The sequence below is a fragment of the Globicephala melas genome, chromosome 1, assembly GCF_963455315.2.
Source record: "Globicephala melas chromosome 1, mGloMel1.2, whole genome shotgun sequence".
NCBI lineage: Eukaryota > Metazoa > Chordata > Mammalia > Artiodactyla > Delphinidae > Globicephala > Globicephala melas.
In genome coordinates, this window is record NC_083314.1 from 78,827,368 (window position 1) to 78,850,671 (window position 23,304).

Sequence of the window (23,304 nt, forward strand, 5' to 3'; positions counted from 1 at the left end):
ATTGGCTGACCTGGTGGGCCGGCTTTGAATTCCATCCGGGTAATTGGGTAGCAGCACGCAGCAGCGCCGTCGCTCAGGGGCAGCCCCCGCGAGGATTGGTTATGGGGGGGAAGACTGATTGGTCAGGCTGCGAGCCGGGCATTGATTGGTGCGGACGGGCTGCGGGGGCGGGGAAGTGGCGGCTGAAGCTAGGACCGCGGGGTTCCGAGTGGCGGTGCGAGTGAGAGGAGGCGACGGCGTCTGGCTTGAGGTGTGAGGCGAAGCGCGCGACGGCTGACTCGAGGAGCAGTAAAGGCGGGGACCGGGTGCGGAGGTTTGGGGAGTGAGGGAGGCTGGGCCAGGGGCGCCAGTGGCAACAAGGAGGCGGAAATGTGGGGCTTGGGGAAGGGAGGCGACCCCGGACGAGGCGAGGGTGTGGGGAAAGCTTTACCCCACCCCGAGGCTAGTAACCGTATCCAGGGGAAATGCGCTCGTCCTGGGATTAAGCCAAGACGGACCCTTGCACCAGTGCGGGAGGGTTTGCCCCAAGCCAATCACCGTCAGTTTATCAGTTTGCCTTTTATTTTCCACAGATTTTTCTTTAATTATCTCTGATAGGATGACTATTTACAGTCATCAGAGTAAGGGGGTTTTGTTTGTTTTTCCAACTTCCCTCTTTAGTTCTTAATACAGATAGAATCGTGGGTTTTGGCTCAAGACTCCCATGTCAGAGCTACTCTTTTCTCAGCTTGCGAGAAGTGGGTGGAGGCTTTTTTCACGCACTGCTTTAAAAATAAATGTGGCAAGGATGAGAAAATCGAATGAGCTGCTTCAGTTCAACAAGCCGATCACCATGTTTTAGGTACTTTGTAAGTTCTGGTTGTTAGGAGATACTGGAGTGATAGATCCTTACCCCCATGGAGCTCACTTTGTGTTTTGAAATGCATATCAGATAGTTGTTAGCAACTGTTTAATACAAATGTCAGGAAACTTCGAAGTTAGCTTTTTCTGAAAAGCGTTGTCTAGCCATATTTCTCAACCTTGAAATGACCCACATGTCTCCTCTTTACCTGGTTTCCCCTAGGAGCTGTGCTCTTAAGTTCTAGTCTCTTCTTCACATTCAATTTGCAGTAATAAAATCAAACATAAGCTAGCATTTGGTACTATACAGTTATTCCCATTTTCATCATATTTCCCACTTTTATTTTTCTTAAGAGAAACTTAACAATATGAAAGGATATGTAAATTGTAAACAAAACTATACTTGATTAATATTAATCAAGTAGATTTTCTGTGAGACATCAGCTGATAACAAAATTAGCACAGAGTTCATTTGTAATATTTGAAGAGATGTTAGTAAAATTTAGGTTTTGGTTCAAATAGAAGTCACCCGATAAATTCATCCTTGTCATGGACATTCATCTTCCTGCCACCCACACTCCCTCCCCCACCAAAACATCAGTATTCTATCTCAAATGCTACCATCTACTCAAATGAGAAACCTGGTAGCCAGCTCCTTGGCTCACCCTCTAACCTTTCCATAAATCAATTGCTGGGTCTTGTGTGTTCTACCTTTGAAAACTCTCTGAACTGTCTGTCTACTTCTTTCCATCTCTATCACTGACACCTGGACTAGCCTCTGAATTGGTCTCCCTACACCTGCTGTTGCTGCTTTCAGTTCATTCTCACTACAGACACAGCCATTAATCAAGAATTACAAGCAATGCATGTGTTATGAAGGGATGGTTGGTGTACTATGGAAACCAGTAGCAATGAAACCCAATTCAGTATAGCGGGTCATACTAGGGTCATTCTGTCCTCTCTCTGAGATGGAGAGAAATACATTTTGAGGTGTTCCAGGGACCCTTTGGAAAACCTCAAAGTTAGCTAGAGGTCAGACGAACTTTCTTTAGAATTTGATCTTCTGCGAAGTTTGTCAGAAATATCAAAAAGTTTTAAAACACTTGGTCAAGTAGGATCATAGGTCACTGTGGAACAATACTTATTCACTGAATCAAAGTGACAAAGATCTCAAAGGCAAATACAGGAATGTATTTCCATTCCTCATACCTTCTTTTTCCTGGAAACACTCCTCTTTCCTTGTATACTGAAATGTTTCGCTTATTCTAGTAGCTTAAATTACGTATATTAATTAGAAATCTCAGCTCTTTAAACCCTAATTTTTAATGAAAACTAAGAAGTAAGCAATTATTAACTGTCTTTTACATTAGCATTCTGTAGATTAGCAAGCTTATAAATAGTATTTATGGTTTCCAGAAAACACGTGCTTTTTTTTATAGTAAGTGTCTTAGTGTGGCACCAAACATATTAAATAGTTTCAAATATCTTTAGTTTCTTTGTAAAAGGAAGTGTTCAGTAACTAATGCTTCAGTATCTCATTTTATTTGGGAGTTATCTATTCAGTAGACTTACATCATTTAACTTAATTTAGCAAAACTCTAAAGTTTCAAATTATCGAAATCTAGAGAGTATTTTAAATAGACATTCCCAAAGATAATTATTCCTAAAGAGTTTACCTAAAAGTTCTTATCTCATTTACGTCTGTTTTATTTACTTAAAAGTTTCATCATATCAAGTTATATTCTTGCCAGCAAACTTTGCAACAGATATAATAAGGTCTTGTTTGATTTCCAGTAAACCTAGGTACAATAAAGGTATTATACTTAATGTTGATGATTCTAAAGGTATATATTGTTAATTAAACCAACAAGCTTAAGCTAACTTTAATACCTGATATTAATTCAATACTGAATATTTCCCAGATTGTTACCGGAAAACTGAGTTCACCTCTTGGTGGCTGTCAAGCCAAAAAACACAACCAAGCCAAAGATCGGGAGAAGGAAGGATTTATTTCTTGCAGCAAGTGAGGAGAACACTGAGGATCTTTTCTAAAGCAGTGTCTCCCCAAATAGCAAAATAGGGGAAGTTTTAAGTAAGGGTACATGCATATTCATGAAGGGGTTTGGGTGGTTGAGAGTCCAAGCTTTAGTTGATTGAAGTCGGGAGGGTCAGAAAAAGTCAACCTCATCATCCCTTAGGTGCCAGTTGATCTGGTGGTTCAGTGCTTCAGGCTAATCTTTACCACTGAAACAGAACCAGGAGTCTTTACAACTGATATATTATCTTTGCCATCATTACTTCTCTTGCCTGAAAAGTCATTGTTTCTGCATTCTTTTGTTCCCTTAAAATCATTAATTACTGAGACCTGTTCAATGACAAGCATTGTGGCCAGGCTTGGATCACATAATGACTTGGGCCAAAAATGGCTTCTCTACTGTCCAGAAAACCATGCCTGGCGACCTCTTACCCTATCTGCTTACAAGATCATGTGAATCCGAAATTCCTTCCGGCCAGTTTCTTTTTTATTTCTAAGTATTTATATAAGTGCTTAATTTTCTTTAAGCCAGTTAAATAGAGTTCTTGTACAAATTAATTTTGGCAATACAACACATCTACAACACACATAGATAGATAGAAACAGATACCCCATAGTTTTCATTCCAAAATTTCAACCATGAATCAGCGACAAAAATATTAAACCCATCAGTAACAAGCTGTTGGATTCAAATTGGGTTTCTGGCACATGGAACAAATCAAAGTCACCTGTTTAGATGGCTAAACCTTTTTACTAATACTTATGGAGACACAGTTAAGATTTTGTCATTGACAAGTTCCAAATTACCTACACCCTTCCTGAAACTTGCATTTTATCTTTTTTTTTTAATTGAAGTATAGTTGATTTACAATGTTGTGTTAGTTTCTGGTGTACAGCAAAGTGATTCAGCTATACATATGTACACATATTCTTTTTTCATATTTTCCATTATAGTTTATTATAGGATATTGAATATAGTTCCCTGTGCTATACAGTAGGACCTTGTTTATCTGTTTTACATATAGTAGCTTGTATCTGCTAATCCCAAACTCCCAATTTATCCCTCCACTATCTGCTTTCCCCCTTGGTAACCATAAGTTTGTTTTCGAAGTCTGAGTCTGTTTCTGTTTTGTACATAAGCTCGTGTCATATTTTGGATTCCACATTTAAGTGATATCATATGTTATTTGTCTTTCTCTTTCTGACTGACTTTACTTAGTATGATGATCTCTAGGTCCATCTATGTTGCTGCAAATTTCATTCTTTCATTATTTCATTCTTTTTTATGGCTGAGCAGTATTCCATTGTGTATATGTACCACATCTTCACTCATCTGTCGATGGACATTTAGGTTGTTTCTGTGTCTTGGCTATTGTGAATAGTGCTGCCTGTATCTTTTTGAAGTATGGTTTTCTCCTGATATATGTCCAGGAGTGGGATTGCTGGGTCATATAGTAGTTCTGTTTTTAGTTTTTTAGGAACCCCCATACTGTTCTCCATAGTGGTTATACCAATTTACATTTCCAATAGCAGTGTAGGAGGGTTCCCTTTTCTCCACACCCTCTCCAGCATTTATTGTTTGTAGACTTTGTGATGATAGCCATTCTGACCAGTGTGAGGTGATACCTCATTGTAGTTCTGATTTGCATTTCTCTAATAATTAACAATGTTGAGCATCTTTTCATGTGCCTTTTGGCCATCTGTATGTCTTTGGAGAAATGCCTATTTAGATCTTCTGCCCATTTTTTGATTGGGATGTTTGTTTTTTTGATATTGAGCTGCATGAGCTGTTTGTAGTATAGTCTGAAGTCAGGGGTCCTGATTCCTCCAGCTCCTTTTTCTTTCTTAGGATTGCTTTGGCTATTCGGGGTCTTTTGTGTTTCCATACAAATTTAAAATTTTTTTGCTCTAGTGAAAAATGCCATTGGTAATTTGATAGGGATTACATTGAATCTGTAGATCGCTTTAGGCAGTATAGTCATTTTGATAATATTGATTTTTCCAATCCAAGAACATGGTATATTTTTCCATCTGTTTGTGTCATCCTTGATTTCTTTCATCAGCATCTTATAGTTTTCAGACTACAGGTCTTTTGCCTCCTTAGGTTTATTCCTAAGTATTTTATTCTTTTTGATGTGATGGTAAATGGGATTGTTTCCTTAATTTCTCTTTCTGATCTTTCATTACTAGTATATAGAAATGCAAGAGATTTCTGTGTATTAATTTTGTATCCTGCAACTTTACCGAATTCATTGATGAGCTCTAGTAGTTTTTGGGTAGCATCTTTAGGATTTTCTATGTATAGTATCATGGCATCTGCAAACAGTGACAGTTTTACTTCTTTTCCAACTTGGATTTCTTTTTTTTTTAATGTTTTATTTATTTATTTTTTACTTATTTTTGGCTGCATTGGGTCTTCATTGCTGCATACGGACTTTCTCTAGTTGAGACGAGCAGGGGCTGCTCTGCACTGTAGCGCGCGGGCTTCTCATTGCGGTGGCGTATCCTGTTGCAGAGCATGGGCTCTAGGCTCGCGGGCTTCAGTAGTTGTGGCACACGGGCTGAGTAGTTTTGGCTTTCGGGCTCTAGAGCACAGGCTCAGTAGTTGTGATACATGGGCTTAGTTGCTCCACGGCATGTGGGATCCTCCTGGACAAGGGATCAAACCCGTGTCCCCTGCATTGGCAGTGGGTTCTTAACCACTGCGCCACCAGGGAAGTCCCAAATTTGGATTTCTTTTATTTCTTTTTTTTCTCTGATTGCCATGGCTAGGACTTCCAGAACTATGTTGAATAAAAGTGACAAGAGCGGACATCCCTTGTCTTGTTCCTGATCTTAGAGGAAATGCTTTCAGCTTTTCACCATTTATTACGATGTTAGCTATGGGTTTGTCACATATGGCCTTTATTATGTTGAGGTGGTTTCCCTCTATGCCCAGTTTCTGGAGAGTTTTTATCATAAATGGGTGTTTAATTTTATCAGAAGCGTTTTGTGCTTCTTTTTGAGATGATCATATGTTGGTTTTTTTTTTAACATCTTTACTGGAGTATAATTGCTTTACAATGGTGTTAGTTTCTGCTTTATAACAAAGTGAATCAGCTATACATATACATATATCCCCATATCCCCTCCCTCTTTCGTCTCCCTCCCACCCTCCCTATCCCACCCCTCTAGGTGGATCATATGGTTTTTAGTCTTCCATTTGTTAATGTGGTGTATCACACTGAACAATTTGCAGATATTGAAAAATCCTTGCATCCTTGGAATAAATCCCACTTGATCATGGTGTATGGTCCTTTTAATGTATTGTTGGATTCAGTTTGCTAGTATTTTGTTGAGGATTTTTGCATCTATGTTCATCAGTGATACTGGTCTGTCATTCTCTTTTTTTGTGGTAGCTATGTCTGGCTTTGGTATCAGGGTGATGGTGGCCTCATAGAATGAGTTTGGAGTGTTCCTTCCTCTGCATTTTTTGGAATAGTTTCAGAAGGATAGGTCTTAACTCTAAATGTTTGATAGAATTTGCCTGTGAAGCCATGTGGTCCTGGACTTTGTTCATTGGAAGTTTTTAAATTACTGATTCAATTTCAGTACTGGTAATTGGTCTGCTCATATTTTCTATTTCTTCCTGGTTCATACTTGGAAGACTATACCTTTCTAAGAATTTGTCCATTTCTTCTAGGTTGTCCGTGTGTTGGCATATGGTTGCTTGTAGTAGTCTCTTATGATACTTTGTATTTCTGTGGTGTCAGTTGTAACTTTTTTCATTTCTAATTTTATTGATTTGAGCTCTCTACCTTTTTTTCTTGATGAGTCTGGCTAAAGGTTTATCAATTTTGTTTATCTTTTCAAAGAACCAGCTTTTAGTTTCATTGATCTTTTCTGCTGTTCATCTCTCTTTCATTTATTTCTGCCCTGATTTTTATGATTTCTTTCCTTCTACTAACTTTGGGTTTTGTTCTTCTTTCTCTGGTTGCTAGGTGTAAGGTTAGGTTGTTTGAGATTTTTCTTGTTTCCTGAGGTAGGATTGTATTGCTATAAACTTCTGTCTTAGAACTGCTTTTGCTGTGTCCCATAGATTTTGGAGCATCGTGTTTTTATTTTCATTTGTCTCTAGGTATTTTTTGATTACCTCTTTGATTTCTTCAGTGATCCATTGGTTATTTAGTAACATATTGTTTAGCCTCCACTTGTTTGTTATTTACAGTTTTTTTTCTTATAGCTGATTTCTAATCTCATAGCGTTGTGATTGTTGTGGTTGGAAAAGATGCTTGATACGATTTCAGTTTTCTTAAATTTACTGGGGCTTGCTTTGTGGCCCAGTATGTGATCTATCCTGGAGAATGTTCCATGTACACTTGAGAAGAATGTGTATTCTGCTGCTTTCAGATGGAATGTTCTATAAATATCAATTAAGTCCATCTGATCTAATGTATCATTTAAGGCCTGTGTTTCCTTATTGATTTTTTGTCTGGATGATCTGTCTATTGATATAAGTGGGTTGTTAAAGTCCCCTACTATTAGAGTATTACTGTCGATTTCTCCTTTTATGTCTCTTAACATTTGCTTCATATATTGAGGGGCTCTTATGTTGGGTGCATATATATTTACAATTGTTATATCTTCTCCTTGGATTGATTCCTTGATCATTATGTACTGTCCTTCTTTGTCTCTTGTAAGTCTTTATTTTAAAGTCAACTTTGTCTGATATGTATATTGGCTACTCCAGCTTTCTTTTGATTTCCATTTACATGGAATACCCTTTTTCATCCCCTCACTTTCAGTCTGTACATGTCCCGAGATCTGAAGTGGGTCTGTTGTAGACAGCACATATACGGGTCTTGTTTTTGTATCCATTCAGCCAGTCTGTGTCTTTTGGTTGGAGCATTTCATCCATTTACATTTAAAGTAATTATTGATATGTTTGTTCTTATTGCCATTTTGTTAATTGTTTTGGATTTGTTTTTGTAGGTCTTTTTTCTTTCTTTCCTCTTTTGTTCTCCTCTCGTAATTTAATGACTATCATTAGTGTTGTGTTTTGATTGCTTTCTTGTGTGTGTGTGTGTGTGTGTGTGTGTGTGTGTGTGTGTGTCTATTGTAGATTATTGGTTTGTGGTTACCATAAGATTTTGATATAGCAGTCTATATATATATACAAGATTGTTTTAAGTTGCTGGTTTCTTAATTTCAAATGCATTTCCAATATTCTGCTTTTGTACTTTCCTCTTCTCACCATTGCTGGTTTTGGTATCATATTTGTGTGTGGATGATTTCCTACATTTACTGTATGTTTGCCTTTACCAGTGAGCTTTCCCATTCATAATTTTCTTGTTTCTAGTTATGGCCTTTTCTTTTCCGCCTAGAGAAGTTCCTTTAGCATTTGTTGTAAAGCTGGTTTGGTGGTGCTGAATTCTTTTAGCTTTTGCTTGTCCGTAAAGCTTTTGATTTCTCCAAATCTGAAAAGAGCCTTGCTGGGTGGAGTATTCTTGGTTGTAGGTTTTCCTTTCATCACATTAAATATATCGTGCCACTCCCTTCTGGCTTGCAGGGTTTCTGCTGAAAAATCAGCTGATAACCTTATGGGGATTCCCTTGTATGTTATTTGTTGCTTTTTTCTTGTTGGTTTTAATATTTTCTCTTTGTCTTTAATTTTTGTCAGTCTGGTTACTATGTGTCTTGGTGTGTTCCTCCTTGGGTTTATCCTATATGGGACTGTCTAGGCTTCCTGGACTTGTGTGTTTCCTTTCCCATGTTAGGGGAGTTTTTGGTTATTATCTCTTCAGATATTTTCTCAGGCCCTCTCTCTCTTTTTTCTCCTTCTGGGACCCCTGTAATGTCAACGTTGGTGCATTTAACGTTGTCCCAGAGGTCTCTTAGACTGTCCTCATTTCTTTTCACTTTTTTTCTTTTTTCTGTTCTGTGGCAGTGATTTCCACCAATCTGTCTTCCAGCTCACTTATTCATTCTTCTGCCTCATTTATTCTGCTATTGATTCCTTCTAGTGTATTTTTCATTTCAGTTATTGTTCATCTCTGTTTGTTCTTTAAATTTTCTAGCTCTTTGTTAAACGTTTTATGTATCTTCTTGGTCTCTGCCTCCCTTCTTTTTCCAAGATTGTGGATCATCTTTACTATCATTACTCTCTTTTGTCTAACTTTCTGTGTTTGGCCTCTGTTCCTCAGGCTGCAGGATTATAGCTCCTCTTGCTTCTGGTGTCTGTCCCCGGGTGGGTGAGGTTGGTCCAGGGGCTTGTGCAGGCTTCCTGGTGGGAGGGACTGGTGCCTGCCCATTGGTGGGTGGAGCTGGGTCTTGTCCCTTTGGTGAGCAGGGCCATGTCAAGGAGTGTGTTTAGAGGCGGCTGTGGGATCAGGACGACTTCAGGCAGCCTATCTGCTGACGGGTGGGGCTGTGCTCCCATCCTGTTAGTTGTTTGGCCTGAGGCGTCCTAGCACTGGAGCCTGCAGGCTATAGGATGGGGCCAGGTTTCAATGCCAAAATGGTGACCTCTGGGAGAGTTCACAATGATGAATATTCACTGGGGCCTCTGCCAACAGTGTCCTTGCCCCCATAGTCAGCCACAGCCAACCTCTGCCTCCCCAGGAGACCCTCCAAGACCCACAGGTAGGTCTGGCCCAGGCTCCTGTGGAGTCACTGCTTTGCCCTGGGTCCCAGTGCATGTGAAACCTTGTGTGTGCCCTCCAAGAGTATTGTCTCTGCTTCCCCCAGTCCTGTGGAGCTCCTGCACTCAAGCCCCACTGACATAGCCAAATGCACTAGGGGCTCCTCTTGATGCCATGCCCACAGGCTGGGGAGCCTGACATGGGGCTCAGAACTCTCACTCCTGTGGGGGAACCTCTACGATATAATTATCTTCCAGTTTGTGGGTTGCCCACCTGGTGGGTATGGGATTTGATTATATCGCGAAAGCATCCCTTCTGCCATCTCATTGTGGCTTCTTCTTTGTCTTTGGATATAGAATATCTTTTTGGTAGGTTTGAATCTTTTTTGTAGATGGTTGTTCAGCAGTTAGTTGTGATTTTGGTGTTCTTGTGAGATGAGGTAAGCTCAAGTCCCTTTGTTCCACCATCTTGTCTCCCCAACACCCTTTAGACTTTTTAATGATGGCCATTCTGCACAGCGTGAGGTAGTACATAATTGCAGTTTTGATTTGCGTGAAATTTGTGTTTTAAAAAGATGGTCCGGGGAATTCCCTGGCGGTCTGCGCTTCCATTGCAGGGGACCCCATTCGATCCCTGGTCAGGGAACTAAGATCCCACAAGCCACAGCAGCCCGGCCAAAAAAAGAAGAAAAAAAAAAAAAAAGATGGTCCAGGTAAGAGTTCCTGGAGAAGATCAAATAGAATATTTGCATCTCAAAGGCATAGGAGGAGAAAGGCAAGTTCCTCCTAGGAGGACTTTGTTCCTTAAAGGCTAGAATTTTGTTTTTCAATACTTACAAGCCTCGGGAATTCCCTGGTGGTGCCATGGTTAAGAATCCACCTGCCAGTGCAGGGGACACAGGTTCGAGCCCTGGTCCGGGAAGATCCAACATGCCACGGAGCAACTAAGCCTGTGCGCCACAGCTACTGAGCCTGCGCTCTAGAGCCCACAAGCCACAACTGTTGAAGCCCGCAAACCACAACTACTGAAGCTCACGTGCCTAGAGCCTGTGCTCCGCAGCAAGAGAAGCCACTGCAATGAGAAGCCCGTGCACCACAACGAAGAGTAGCCCTCACTTGCTGCAACTAGAGAAAGCCCACGCACAGCAATGAAGACCCAATGCAGTCAAAAATAAATAAAAAATTAATTTAAAAAGAAACAAGCCTCTTAATAGGTGAGGTTGGGGAGTGGTGAAAGGTTTGGTGGGTTTTGTATTGTTTCTGGAGCCACATCTCTGTTCCTGTAAAGAGTAGAATTTTAAAACAAGGACAGTTGTTTTTAATTCCTCAAAGAATTGGGTGGCTACCTCAATGAAAGGACTGACATACCCATTCACCTCTGTTGGAATTTTACGTTCCCTCATTTAGCTTAGGGGACAAGGACCCCCCCAGTAAAATTCCTATCAGGCTCTGAATATCAGCTATGGTCAGTTTAGTCAGACCGGTGGCCTCCCATCTTGGTAATCCATTTACAAACACTTTTGAGGATCCTTCCTGGGTTTAAGAAATTCTTTAACTATGGCCTGCAGCCTCAGATGGTCCCATTTCTTTTTCTTTTTTTTTTTTGAAGTATAGTTGATTTACAGTGTTGTGCCTATCTCTACTGTACAGCAAAGTGGCTCAGCTTTACACATATATATTCTTTTTTTAATATTCTTTTCCATTATGGTTTATCCCAGAAGATATTGTTTATCCATTCTAAATGTAATAGTTTGCATCTACCAGCCCCAAATTCCCAGCCCATCCCTTTCCCTCCCTCTCTCTCCTGGCCTTGGCAACCATGAGTCTGATCTCTATGTCTGTGAGTCTGTTTCTGTTTTGTAGATATGTTCATTTGTGCCATATTTTAGATTCCACATATAAGTGATATCATATGGTATTTGTCTTTGTGTTTCTGACTTACTTCACTTAGTATGATAATCTCTCGGTCTGTCCATGTTGCTGCAGATAGCATTATTTTGTTCTTTTTTACGGCTGAGTAGTATTCCATTGTATATATGTACCATATCTTCTTTATCCATTCATCTGTTGACGGACATTTAGGTTATTTCCATGTCCTGGGTATTGTGAATAGTGCTGCTATGAACATAGGGATGATGCAAGTATCTTTTTGAATTATAGTTTTGTCCGGGTACATGCCCAGGAGTGGGATTGCTGGATCATATGGTAATTCTATTTTTAGTTTTCTGAGGAACCTCCATACTGTTTTCCATAGTGGCTGCACCAACTTACATTCCTCAGGTGGTCCCGTTTCTAAAGGTAACCATTTAATAGTGTCTTCAGAGTAGAAAGGCAATTCAGATAGAGGATTACTAGAATGAGTACTCAAAAGGAGGATAGAGGGGAGCAGTAGTTAAAGTTTTAGGTACCATTAATCTTTCATTAGCCTTCTACAACAATTCTTTCAATGAGGCTATTTTGAAATTTTGGAGCTTTTTGGGGCTTCTGCATATCAATTAAAATGGGTACAATAGTTTAAGATGAAAGCTCTCTAAAATTTTAACAATTTAGAAGTTTTTCCAATTCAGAGGATCCAAAGCTTCAAAAAGCTAGCCCTATACAAATATTTCTCCCTGCTAACCTAATTTGTAAAAGAGAAACTCTTACCACTGTTTCCAGTAGACCCTGCAGGCAGACATACAGGAGACTGCCAGCTTTAACTGCATGCAAAAAAATCAGTTTGGGAATGCAAAAAGAGAACCCAATCTTGGCCATTTCCTGGTGGGGTTTCCTCTAATTTCCAATTAAGTACTTGCAAGCATACATAAACCCAGCTGGTATTCCCATAGGTGGCTGTCTGTCTGCACAGGAGCTGTTTGGCCTTTGAGACACAATTTGCCATTATTAATTTGGTAACCTAATTCAGATATGAGATATGATCTGAACAGCATTATGGGGACAGTGTGGTGGATCAAATGTGTGCTGCTTCTGAGTCTAGCTCCCCAAGAATGTTACGCTTTATGGTTGGGCAGGTACTTCTGCCAGTGGGGAGGTTTGGTCAATGCATGGTGCAGATACACAATGCACAGTAGAGAGAGGAAACCAAAGGGCAGAGAAAATTTTTTATGTTTAAATTATCCTTGACTTGCCTTAGAATATGAAATTTTATTTCATCACATGTGATTTATTTTTTTATTTTTCTCCTTTTTTTTTTTTTTTTGCGGTACGCGGGCCTCTCACTGTTGTGGCCTCTCCCGTTGCGGAGCACAGGCTCCGGACGCGCAGGCCCAGCGGCCATGGCTCACGGGCCCATTCACTCCGCGGCATATGGGATCCTCCCGGACCAGGGCACGAACCCACGTCCCCTGCATCAGCAGGCGGACCCTCAACCACTGTGCCACCAGGGAAGCCCACGTGTGATTTATTAAAGTGAAAAACAGAATGGTTGTAAGTGTATTGATGGACTAGGGAGTAAGACTATGAAGACGGAAGTGACGTGTCAGAGTGAGGATACTTAAGAGGGTACATCCTGTTCCCCTCGTAGGGGGTAGGTTTAGAATATAAGGCTGTGAAGATGGTAGGCAGAGATGAGATTATAAAGAAACTTTCATGCCACTGAGCTTACATATAGGCAGCAGAATTGCTGAAGAATAAGAGGATGTGTATTCATTCAACAAATTATTATTGACCAAATATTTATTGAGTGGCTACTGTGTGCTAAGTACTGAGGAACAAAACAAAACAAAAAAATTCCTGCCTTTGGGGAGTTAACTTTCTAATGGGGAGGCAATCAAAGTGAACACCTTCCAGATTATTATAATGAATGACTTTTAATCATAGTGAAATGGAAAACTGTGGAAGGATTTGAGCAGATGAATAGCATTATTTGACTTACTCCAGCTGTTGTGTTGGGAATAAACTGGACAACGGCAAAAGCAGGGACGTAATTAAGAAGCAGTTGCAATAATCTAGACAAGAGATAATGGTGGTTTAGAGCATATGGTGGTCATAGCAGTGGAGAGGTTAAAAAGTGGTCAGATTCTGGATCATTTGAAAGTAGAACAAATAGGATTTGCTGACAGGATGGATGTGCTGTTTGAGGGGAAGAAGAGTAAGATTTTTAGCCTGAGGAGCTGAAAGAATGGAGTTGCCATTAACTGAGATGGCAAAGACTACAGGAAGAGGGTGAGATCAGGAGCTAGGTGTTGCATCTGTTAGGTTTGAGATGCCTATTAAACATCAAATAGAGACATCTCATAGGCAGTTGGATATACAGACCTGGAGTTCATGGGAATGGTTCTAACTAGATCTGTGAATTTGGGGATTAAATCAGCATATAGATGAGGTTTAAAGCCAAGACTGACTGAGACTTGATGTAATCCCCAGAGAAGTGAGGTAGAACAAAGAGGGCAAAGGACAGAGCCCTGGGGCACTCCAGTGTTTAGAGGTTAGAAAAAGGAGCGGGAACCAGCAAAACAGACTGATGGAGCAGCCAGAAAGGGAGAAGGAAAACCAGGAAAGAGTGATGTGAAGCCAAGGGAAGAAAGTGTCAGAAGAGGGAGTCACCAGCTGTGCCAGACCCTGGGAGGGGTGGGGGCTAAAGGGAGGACTGAGAATTGATCATTGGATTCAGCAAGTCCAAGTCACTGGTGACCTTGACAAGAGCAGTAAGAGTGGATTCGAGAAGAGAAATCGAACACAGAAGTATTGACGCTCTTTGAGTTTTCTTATAAAAGGAAGGGAAGAAATGCATTGTATTGAGAGGAGTAAGTGGAATTGAGAAAGGATTTTCTTTAAGAAAGGAGAAATAATAGCATGTTTGCTGATAGAAAGATTCAGTAGAGAGGAAAACATTAATGATGCAGGATAAGGAAGGAGAGCAACATTTATATGGAGCAGAGATAGTTCATCAATGACTACAGGAAAGAAGATAGAATATTTAGGCACAGATGGAGATAGGTGGGTCAGTTTGGAAGTTTGTTAATATTTTCTCTTTCTTAGTGAAATAGGAAGCAAAGACATCAGTTGAGAGGGAGGATGGAGAAGGAAGCACTAGAGGTTTGAGAAGAGGCAGTATGAAATAATTGGGAGGGTGAGAAAGTACATGGAATAAGGAAATAGAGTGAGGGACATATTGAAATATGCTAGGCAGGGCTCCCCTGGTGGCGCAGTGGTTGAGAACCCGCCTGCCAATGCAGGGGATACGGGTTCGAGCCCTGGTCCCGGAGGATCCCACATGCCGCGGAGCAACTGGGCCCGTGCGCCACGACTGCTGAGCCTGCGCTCTAGAGCCCGCGAGCCACAACTACTGAGCCCACACACCACAACTACTGAAGCCTGTGTGCCGTAACTACTGAAGCCTTCGCGCCTAGAGCCTGTGCTCCGCAACAGGAGAGGCCACCGCAATGGGAGGCCCGCATACTGCAACGAGGGGAGGCCTGCGTACCACAATGAGGCGTGGCCCCCGCTCACTGCAACTAGAGAGAGCCCATGCGCAGCAACGAAGACGCAACACAGCCAAAAATAAATAAATAAAATAAATTTAATAAATAAATTAAAAAAATATATATGCTAGGCAGCAAAATGAAGACACAGCGTCAGAGAGAGACTAACAGCAAGAAGGCCATTGCAGTGGTCTAAGTGAGATTTGATGAGCTTCTGAATCAATTCAGGTACAATATTGGGCTCATTAGCATATAGGTAGTAGTTCAAGCTTCAAGTATGAATAAAATTGCCCAAAGAGAGCAGACTGACAATAGCAATGGATAGAGGCCACTGGAAGACAAGCTCAAAACTCAGAAGACTCCTCCAGGTAAACAGGAAGAACCATGGGAAAGAGGGCACAGAGGTAAGATTAGTTAAGGCTTATATGTGCCATCTAGGTTGATTACCTGGGAAGTTGTAGTTTTGATGAAGGAACAGGAGAGAACCCCATTTCACTGTTAGATGAGGAGTAAGTAGAAATACGGAGTACAGATAGTAAATAGACCACACTTGCAAGAAAGAAAAGTAGAAGTAGCAAAGCCTGAAACTAGGCCTGGAAAGCCATTCCTTGCAGAGAGAACAGCTTCTGGAAAGACCAGGAGGTATAGAAGTGCACATATAAGGAATTTTAAATAGTTTGATATGAAAACTAAATTTTTAAAAATATTTGATTCATTTCATTTTTTGTTCCTTTGTCTTTTAAAACTGATCAGTGTATAGTTCTCTTTGGGGGAATTGGGGAGGGAGAAGTAACCTTCTATTTAGTTGTATGTATATGTGTCCCTTAGCTAACTTTAAAAAAAAAAAAATACCGAGACTTTCACATGAAGTAGACTTTGAGACTGCTCAAGCTCTTGAAATGGGAAATTAGGCAGTAATATTCTTCTTAATATTGTAATGTGTTCCCATTCTCTACCTGTCATAAAATTTGTATGAAAGCTCCTTTTCCTTCATTTGCTTATTTTAGGAGGCAGCAGAAAATGTCCACTGAACGGACTTCTTGGACAAGTTTGTCCACTATTCAGAAAATAGCACTGGGCCTCGGGATCCCAGCCAGTGCAGTGGTTGCCTATATCCTATACCGCAGATATAGGGAAAGCAGAGGTATGTGAATCCATGACTGTACATACGGAAATGTTTAAACTATGTTCTGGCCTTGTTAAATTGAAATGAAAACTTTCCTTCCAGACTGGGTATCATTTGTTGGGATGTAATTGGCTTTCTCTGAGGGATCTTTTTTTTTTTTTTAATAAATTCATTTATTTTTTATTTTTGGCTGCATTGGGTCTTCGTTGCTGCGCGCGGGCTTTCTCTAGTTGCGGCGAGCGGGGGCTACTCTTCGTTGTGGTGCACGGGCTTCTCATTGTGGTGGCTTCTCTTGTTGCAGAGCATGGGCTCTAGGTGCGTGGGCTCCAGTAGTTGTGACACATGGGCTTAGTTACTCCGCAGCGTGTGGGATCTTCCCGGACCAGGGCTCGAACCCGCATCCCCTGCATTGGCAGGTGGATTCTTAACCACTGCACCACCAGGGAAGTCCCTGTGAGGGATCTTTGGAACAAAGTTTTTTCTCTTCTATGTTAATGTGAAGCTAGTCTGTGAAATAAAGAACTCATTTTATCATTCTTTTGATCTCTTCCCTTCAGCAACACCAGCACTACAATGGGTTCTTTCTTTCTCCTTCTTTTATACCCATACACTTGTTTATATTTTCCTTCTATTGTTAGAAAGCTAACTGTCCAGTCCAGTTTCCCCACAGGTTGGACCTAGGGAGTAGGACCTAGAGAAATGATTTACATACAGACGAGAGAAATTCTGAACCTAGTGGGCTCCTCAGGCAACTTCTAGCCTTCATTCTTCTCCAGGAGTCGTGTCTTGGGGGAAGTAGTTTGCCCAGAATCGATCACTCCTTCCTTGCAGAACCAAATGACTTTCCGTGTTTTAGCATATGAAAACAGTAGCCCAGAGAGAATGCCCATCTTCTGGTCTTTCAGGACCTTTTAATTCCCACTCAGATGCTACTTCTCCTTCTCTTTATGGTTGAAATCCTCAGTTTATCTCTTGCATCCACATCTCTTTGATAGCTAGATTCAGGGGAGGGCAGGTAGTAGCTTTGGGTATTATCTAAGTATGATCTGACGATCTATGCAGAAGAGCGACTGACATTTGTTGGGGAGGATGACATCGAGATAGAGATGCGAGTCCCCCAGGAGGCTGTGAAGCTCATCATTGGCCGGCAAGGAGCCAATATTAAACAGGTAACTGTGTGAGCAGGCAACGGCTTTCCCAGGGATTGATTCTGCTTTCCCTTCTTTGCCCCCATTCCATAAAACCCACTCACACCATGTATATTTTAAACAGAAAAAATACAGGAACTTATTAGGTAACTGCTATTTTCCTTCTAGAGATGAGTACTTCTCCCTAGAGAATGGGTGACTTAACTTGAAATGGGGATTTTTAATTGGATGATTCTCAGCCTGGTATAGCTTGAATCATTCCTTTCTACTATGGAATTATGAACTCTCATTAATTGACAGTAACTAATTAATTGCTCCCTGATTCTTTTTACCATCTCCTGTTGTTCAGTTGGAATGTCAGTGAAATAAAATAATTGATTCTCTAATCCAAATTAGGGGGAAAGAGTGTTCTAAACACACAGAAACTGTTTTGGATTAACTGCTATTTGGGGTTACCTTTGTCTCTAATCTCCTTCCATAAGTACACGTAATTGAGGACTGCTTATAGCACCCTGATTTCACTGATTACTGTGTCCAGTTCCGTCTACCTCCAGGGTTAGGTTTAGAGTATCCTTAGCTGACCCAGATGAGAGCTCATCCAGAGTGTACTACCACATATCCTTTTCTCTGCAGCTACGAAAACAGACAGGTGCTCGGATCGATGTGGACACGGAGGATGTAGGAGATGAGCGGGTGCTGCTTATCAGTGGTTTTCCTGTTCAGGTGTGCAAGGCCAAAGCAGCAATTCATCAGATCCTGACTGAGAGTACCCCAGTGTCTGAGCAGCTCTCAGTTCCCCAGAGATCTGTGGGCAGAATCATAGGTACCACTGGACAGCTTCCTCTGCTGTTTCCTTTTTTGTTTACCTTTGCCTTTCTTTCACACCTTCCCAAGGGTTTCTCCTGACCTACTTCGCTTCACCTTGCTGAGAAAAAAAGGCAGGGACATTGAGACCAGAGCTTTACTTTTTTACAGAAGTAAAATCAGTGGTAAAGCAAAACTCATTATCTCAAGAAGTTGTATGATCTGAACCTTACAAATAGGTTCCAGAAGGGTTCAGGTAAATGTATTTACCTCAGATTTTTAAAGGGAAGCTAAGGATGCTCATTTTATCCCAAATCTTTCAAGACAGTGCTCTAGAAAGCACCTATTATGCCTTCCCATGGAGCATTCCTTACGCTGCTGGAAGAGGCAGAGAAATGTCCTGTTCCTGGTCCAGTGTTTCACACACCGTGTAGGGTATCTTCTAATGAAGTGGGGATGTAAAGTATGCCGAGTGGCCAAAAAATGCAAGTGACATGACCACATTAACCTAGCCAATGTGTAGAATTTAAATAAAATGGATAGAGCAAATAATCCAGTATTCCCCTTAGTATAGTACAGATTTCAGTAGCTCCTGCTTTCCATTCACTATCTTCCATTCTGTTTAGTTTGAAAGTGAGAACTGACTCTCCCCTCCTAGTATGTACAAAACAGTGGTGTCTCTAGTAGTTAAGGTTACTGAGGAGGGAAGGACAGGTTTTTATGTATTATTCAATGCAGGGAGAGGCGGCGAGACAATTCGTTCTATCTGTAAGGCCTCGGGAGCCAAAATAAACTGTGACAAAGAATCAGAGGGGACATTGCTACTATCAAGACTTATAAAAATCTCAGGAACACAGAAGGAGGTGGCAGCAGCTAAGGCAAGTAGCTGATAGATTTGAATTGTATCTAAGAGTGAGAAGAACACTTTACTCCATCCCAGGTCAATATCTGGCCAGGTAGATATCATCCCTTGTCTTATTTTCCACAGCATTTGATACTGGAGAAAGTTTCAGAAGATGAAGAACTTAGGAAGAGAATTGCTCATTCTGCAGAAACCAGAGTCCCACGGAAGCAGCCAATCAGCGTAAGAAGAGAGGAAGTGACAGAGCCAGCTGGGGCTGGAAAGCCAGCCTTATGGAAAAACACTGGCACTAGCTTGGAGCAGGCTGCACCTCTGGCAGTTCCTCCCCGCAGAGGAGGTGGCGACACGTCTGTTGTAGGACCAGAAGAGCGTTCCTGCAGGAAACCTAATGATGACAACCTTCAGAAGTTTGGAGCCCAGACCAGTCCAGAGACATCCATGTTTGAAAGTATGTAAGAAAGAGGGAACCCATGAGCCATATGGAAGATAGAAAAAGTGGCTTAGATAACCCAAAATAGGAAACAATAAAAAAAAAATTCTATTTTCTCGACTACACTTACAAGTCTTTAATCACAGATAGGACTTTCTGGCAATATTTTACTTGGGATTAGTACTAAGCACAAATACTTTTTTTCTGAATACAAACCAGCTAATAATTTTAGAAAACAATATAGAAATATGCTAGTTCACAGGAAACTAGTCTGTGAGTAATAGATCAAATAATTGAATTACATGGTATTCTTCCTCCAGACCTATTTATTTAAATAAGTAAAATACTGAGTCCAGTTTTTTTCCTGAATCATTACTGTTTTAAAAAATCTACCTCATTCAAGAAGAATAAAAAGGCTGTGGGCTGTTTCTTCTATGTATAGGTACTAGGATGGGCAGGGAAGACCAGGGCCCCTAAGAGGTTCATAGACTTGTCCAGGGTCACATAATGAGTCAGTGGTAGAAAGGGATCTGGAACAGGCCCACATCTGTCCATGTATCTTCTCCCTGGTCCATGCTGCAGCTAGCATATGGGGATTTCCCTTCATTATAACTGGTGGCTGATTTGAATATGTGGCAGATGACTAAGAATGTGACCGAACTCTTATTACTCAGATACATAGAAAGGAACAGAACATAGCTTAGTATTTTTCTTCAGGATGTTCTTGTATGTTGCATCTAGTTGTCACTCTAGCCATTTTTAAATGGTGGTAGCCACTGGGTATTTGTACCTCTCACCCTCCTGATGCAGTCTTCCCATTTCAACCAGAGATGATTCTAGTAATGGTCACCATATTAGGTAATAATGATTCTGCAGCTTAACTTGCTTATCCCTGTGGTTAGTCCCCAGTCCAGACTTCAGTTTCCATGCTGATGAATTCCTAGAAGTCTATGTCTCTGCCTCTGAACATCCTAACCACTTCTGGATCCAAATCATTGGCTCCCGCAGCCTGCAACTGGATAAGCTTGTCAGGGAGATGACCCAGCACTATGAAAATAGTCTGGTGAGTTGCCATAGGGACAGGGCAGGGGTTTGATGGAAAGCGGGCATATCTTTTTCATTGTGACATATTCTCTTCCCTTTTCTGTGGAGCAGCGGCTTGTTCTTCCTTCCTTCTGGTATCCACGGTTTACTTTTTGGCCTACCCCTTCCTAACTCTGCCCTCTCCTGCCTCCTCATCCCCTTGTGTAGCCTGAAGACTTGACTGTGCATGTAGGAGACATTGTCGCAGCACCTTTACCTACAAATGGTTCCTGGTATCGAGCCCGAGTCCTTGGCACCTTGGAGAATGGGAACCTGGACCTCTACTTCGTTGACTTTGGAGATAATGGATATTGTCCACTGAGGGACCTCAGGGTGCTCAGGTCAGCGTGGGGGACAGGCTGGAGTCAGGCTGGAGTCTCACTTACTGACTCAGTCCTGGCCGTAGGGTGGTGAGCTGTTGGCACTTATCACCAGGGGGCGTTGGAAGAGAACCTCTTTACAGTGCTCAGATGATTATCATCTTCTGCAGGGCTAACTGCTGTCTAGAAGCCAGGAATATAAGAAGGCCCTTCTGGCACTAGGATTCTAATTTGAATTTCTTTCATTTTAGGAGTGACTTCCTAAGCCTTCCATTTCAAGCAATAGAGTGTAGTCTGGCACGGATAGCCCCCTCAGGTAAATTAGTCCTATTACCTATTGACTTTGCCTCCATATAGAATAACTTTCATAGAGCACGTGGGAGGGAGTCTCACATTCCCAAGCTTTTTGAGTTCTGGGGACTCAGGTGCCTTTTCATCACCAGTGCTAGAAAGCAACGGTCAGAAACATGCCTGGCAGTCAGACATAGGTGCCTTTTGAAGTAGACAAAGGTAGTTCCGGTTTTCCTCCAGGACATAATCCCACCCCCGTCAGCACTGACCCCTTCTTAGGCTCTCTCTACAATTTTTTATGAGGTGAACAATGGGAAGAGGAAGCTTTGGATGAGTTTGACAGACTCACTCACTGTGCTGGGTGGAAGCCCCTGGTGGCCAAGATCTCTAGCTACGTCCAGTCTGGGATCTCAACTTGGCCCAAGATCCACTTATACGACACTAGCAATGGGAAGGTAAGACTGGGGTTCACACGTTGCTCACTGTCTCTTCAGTGTATTTATAGCCTCATTTACTTTTTCTCTCCCAGAAACCCTTATTTGATGATATTCCTAACTCATAAGATCCTGCTTACTGAACCACCAAAGGAATTTTTTAAAGTATCAATCCTAGCTCTTCTGCCCTATTTCCTCTGATTTGCCCTTCCTTCAGAGAGAACATCGTTCCCTTTTCATCTTTCTTCTCAGAAACTTGATATTGGGTTAGAATTAGTTCGTAAAGGATACGCAATTGAGCTTCCTGAAGACATGGAAGAAAACAGAGCTGTCCCAGTAACGTCGCCCAATGTGGTGAGTGAGCATTGTAGTCATTCAGGGTGCTGCTTTGGGGCAAATCTGGTGCCTTGAGACAAGAGGGCTTCTAGTCGTGCATGAGAGTTTGTAGAGCGTTCTCTTCTCTTAAGGACTCTGAGTTGCTCCACTAGTTGGTCAGAGAAGACCTTGTGTGCCTCAGCAGCCAAACCGGATTCTGTGAGCAAAATGATGGGGCGGCTTCTCCTTTCCCACCAGCCAAACACATTCTTCCTTTTTCTCTTGTTTTCATCCCTTCAGGCCACAGAAACAGATGTCTCTCTCTGCAGCACGGTCACTGAGACCAAGAAGAGTCCTGGAGAGATGGCGCATACCCTGTCCTGCCTCAGTTTATTAGGTACAAACAGCATTTTCTCCCTAGAGCATCTCTGGACGTTACCATTTCTTAATCAACCTCTCCAACTAGGGAGGTTGTTAAGACTTACCTCTTAACCCAGGTGGTCATCGAGCACCAAGAAGCCCATTTTTTCCCCTGAGCCTCAGTGGCAGTGCCTGCTAAATTAGGGCAGTGTCTGACTTTATCCTCATTTCCCCTACATAGAAGCTGCCTCTGTGTCTGGTGATGATAACCTTGAAGATGACTACTTAGTCTGAAGTCACCTTCAGTTGCCTCAGCCATCCACTTTGCGGTAAGTAGAGCTATCATCTATCTGTAGCAACAGGAAAGTAATGAGGGTGACAACAGGGGCCTTGCCTCTTCCCCATAGCCCATCTTACCACTACTTCTCTGCAGCTGCTTTCCTGTAGCTTTACTTTCAGACTGAGCCCTTTCAAGCTTTTTGTGTCTTTGTGTCTTTGGCAGGATTTGGCATAAGATTTGGTGCCTGGAGAGAGGAGCCTGTGATAGAGATCAGTGCAGTTCTTCCTTCATTATATACACGATCTGGCTTGCTGTGGACCAAATGCATTTGCTCCTTCCACTGGACTACCGGAAAGTGTGAGAGGTGGAGGGAGACAAACACATGCCCCTACTCCCCTGCCACCCCTGTGCCACTTCCAGTGTTTGAGTCCTGCTGTGCTACTCAGTGTGCATCTAGCTCCCCTCGACCACTCACAAAGCACACTACTGCTAGGCTGTGTCCTTTGGAGGCTGGGAAACAGCCAGGGTTTGGTTATTGGAAATGATGATTCTGCAGACTCCTGACTCACCTCATCAGGTGACTGGTTAAGGAGAGTTTTTTAAGTGGTGAACTCAAAGACTGCAGTTGAGTCGGGAGGCAAAGGCAAAACTCAGCCTAATTGTATTGAAAAGCCTCGGGAAGTGGGAAGAGGATACGCCTCCCAGCCTCAACTGCTGATATGTTATTGGAGACAAGGTTTTTGAAACAGTGCTCCAACTATTTCCCAGTAAACTTTGGTTAAAATACAAGTAGACAAGGAGAGAGGTGACTCAGGAAATATTCTAAATTGCTGGTATAGTATCTATAATATATATGTATACACACGCAGCCATGGAGCTCATGTAGCTGTTCAAATCATTTGGGGTTCCTTTGCTGAATAAAGTTCTCAAGAAA

General features: G+C 41.8%; 1 protein-coding gene across 4 annotated transcripts; it reads left to right on the plus strand.

Moving 5' to 3' along the window:
* Nucleotides 1-183: 183 nt before the first annotated feature.
* TDRKH (tudor and KH domain containing) lies at nt 184-23,304 on the plus strand. 4 transcript variants are annotated; one of them, XM_060299268.1, is made up of 13 exons: nt 184-305; nt 17,106-17,212; nt 17,825-18,014; nt 18,734-18,873; nt 18,984-19,305; nt 20,190-20,350; nt 20,539-20,711; nt 20,942-21,006; nt 21,285-21,436; nt 21,668-21,769; nt 22,031-22,127; nt 22,332-22,419; nt 22,593-23,304. In XM_060299268.1, the coding sequence occupies exons 2-12, from the start codon at nt 17,150-17,152 to the stop codon at nt 22,382-22,384; spliced, it is 1,518 nt and encodes a 505-aa protein (XP_060155251.1). In that variant the 5' UTR covers nt 184-305; nt 17,106-17,149; the 3' UTR covers nt 22,385-22,419; nt 22,593-23,304. The 4 variants fall into 4 exon arrangements, with proteins under 4 accessions (XP_060155251.1, XP_060155256.1, XP_030702227.1 ...); XM_060299273.2 differs by having other exon boundaries at nt 190-250; XM_030846367.2 differs by lacking the exon at nt 184-305 and adding an exon at nt 12,897-16,061.

Bases quoted from the DNA above. Each gene is read 5' to 3' on its own strand.
- TDRKH (XM_030846367.2), top strand. From the start codon at position 15,890: ATGAAAGCTCCTTTTCCTTCATTTGCTTATTTTAGGAGGCAGCAGAAA. The intron at 18,874-18,983 runs GCAAGTAGCTGA...TATTTTCCACAG, and splicing joins AGGAGGTGGCAGCAGCTAAG to CATTTGATACTGGAGAAAGT. The intron at 21,770-22,030 runs GTGAGTGAGCAT...TCATCCCTTCAG, and splicing joins CAGTAACGTCGCCCAATGTG to GCCACAGAAACAGATGTCTC.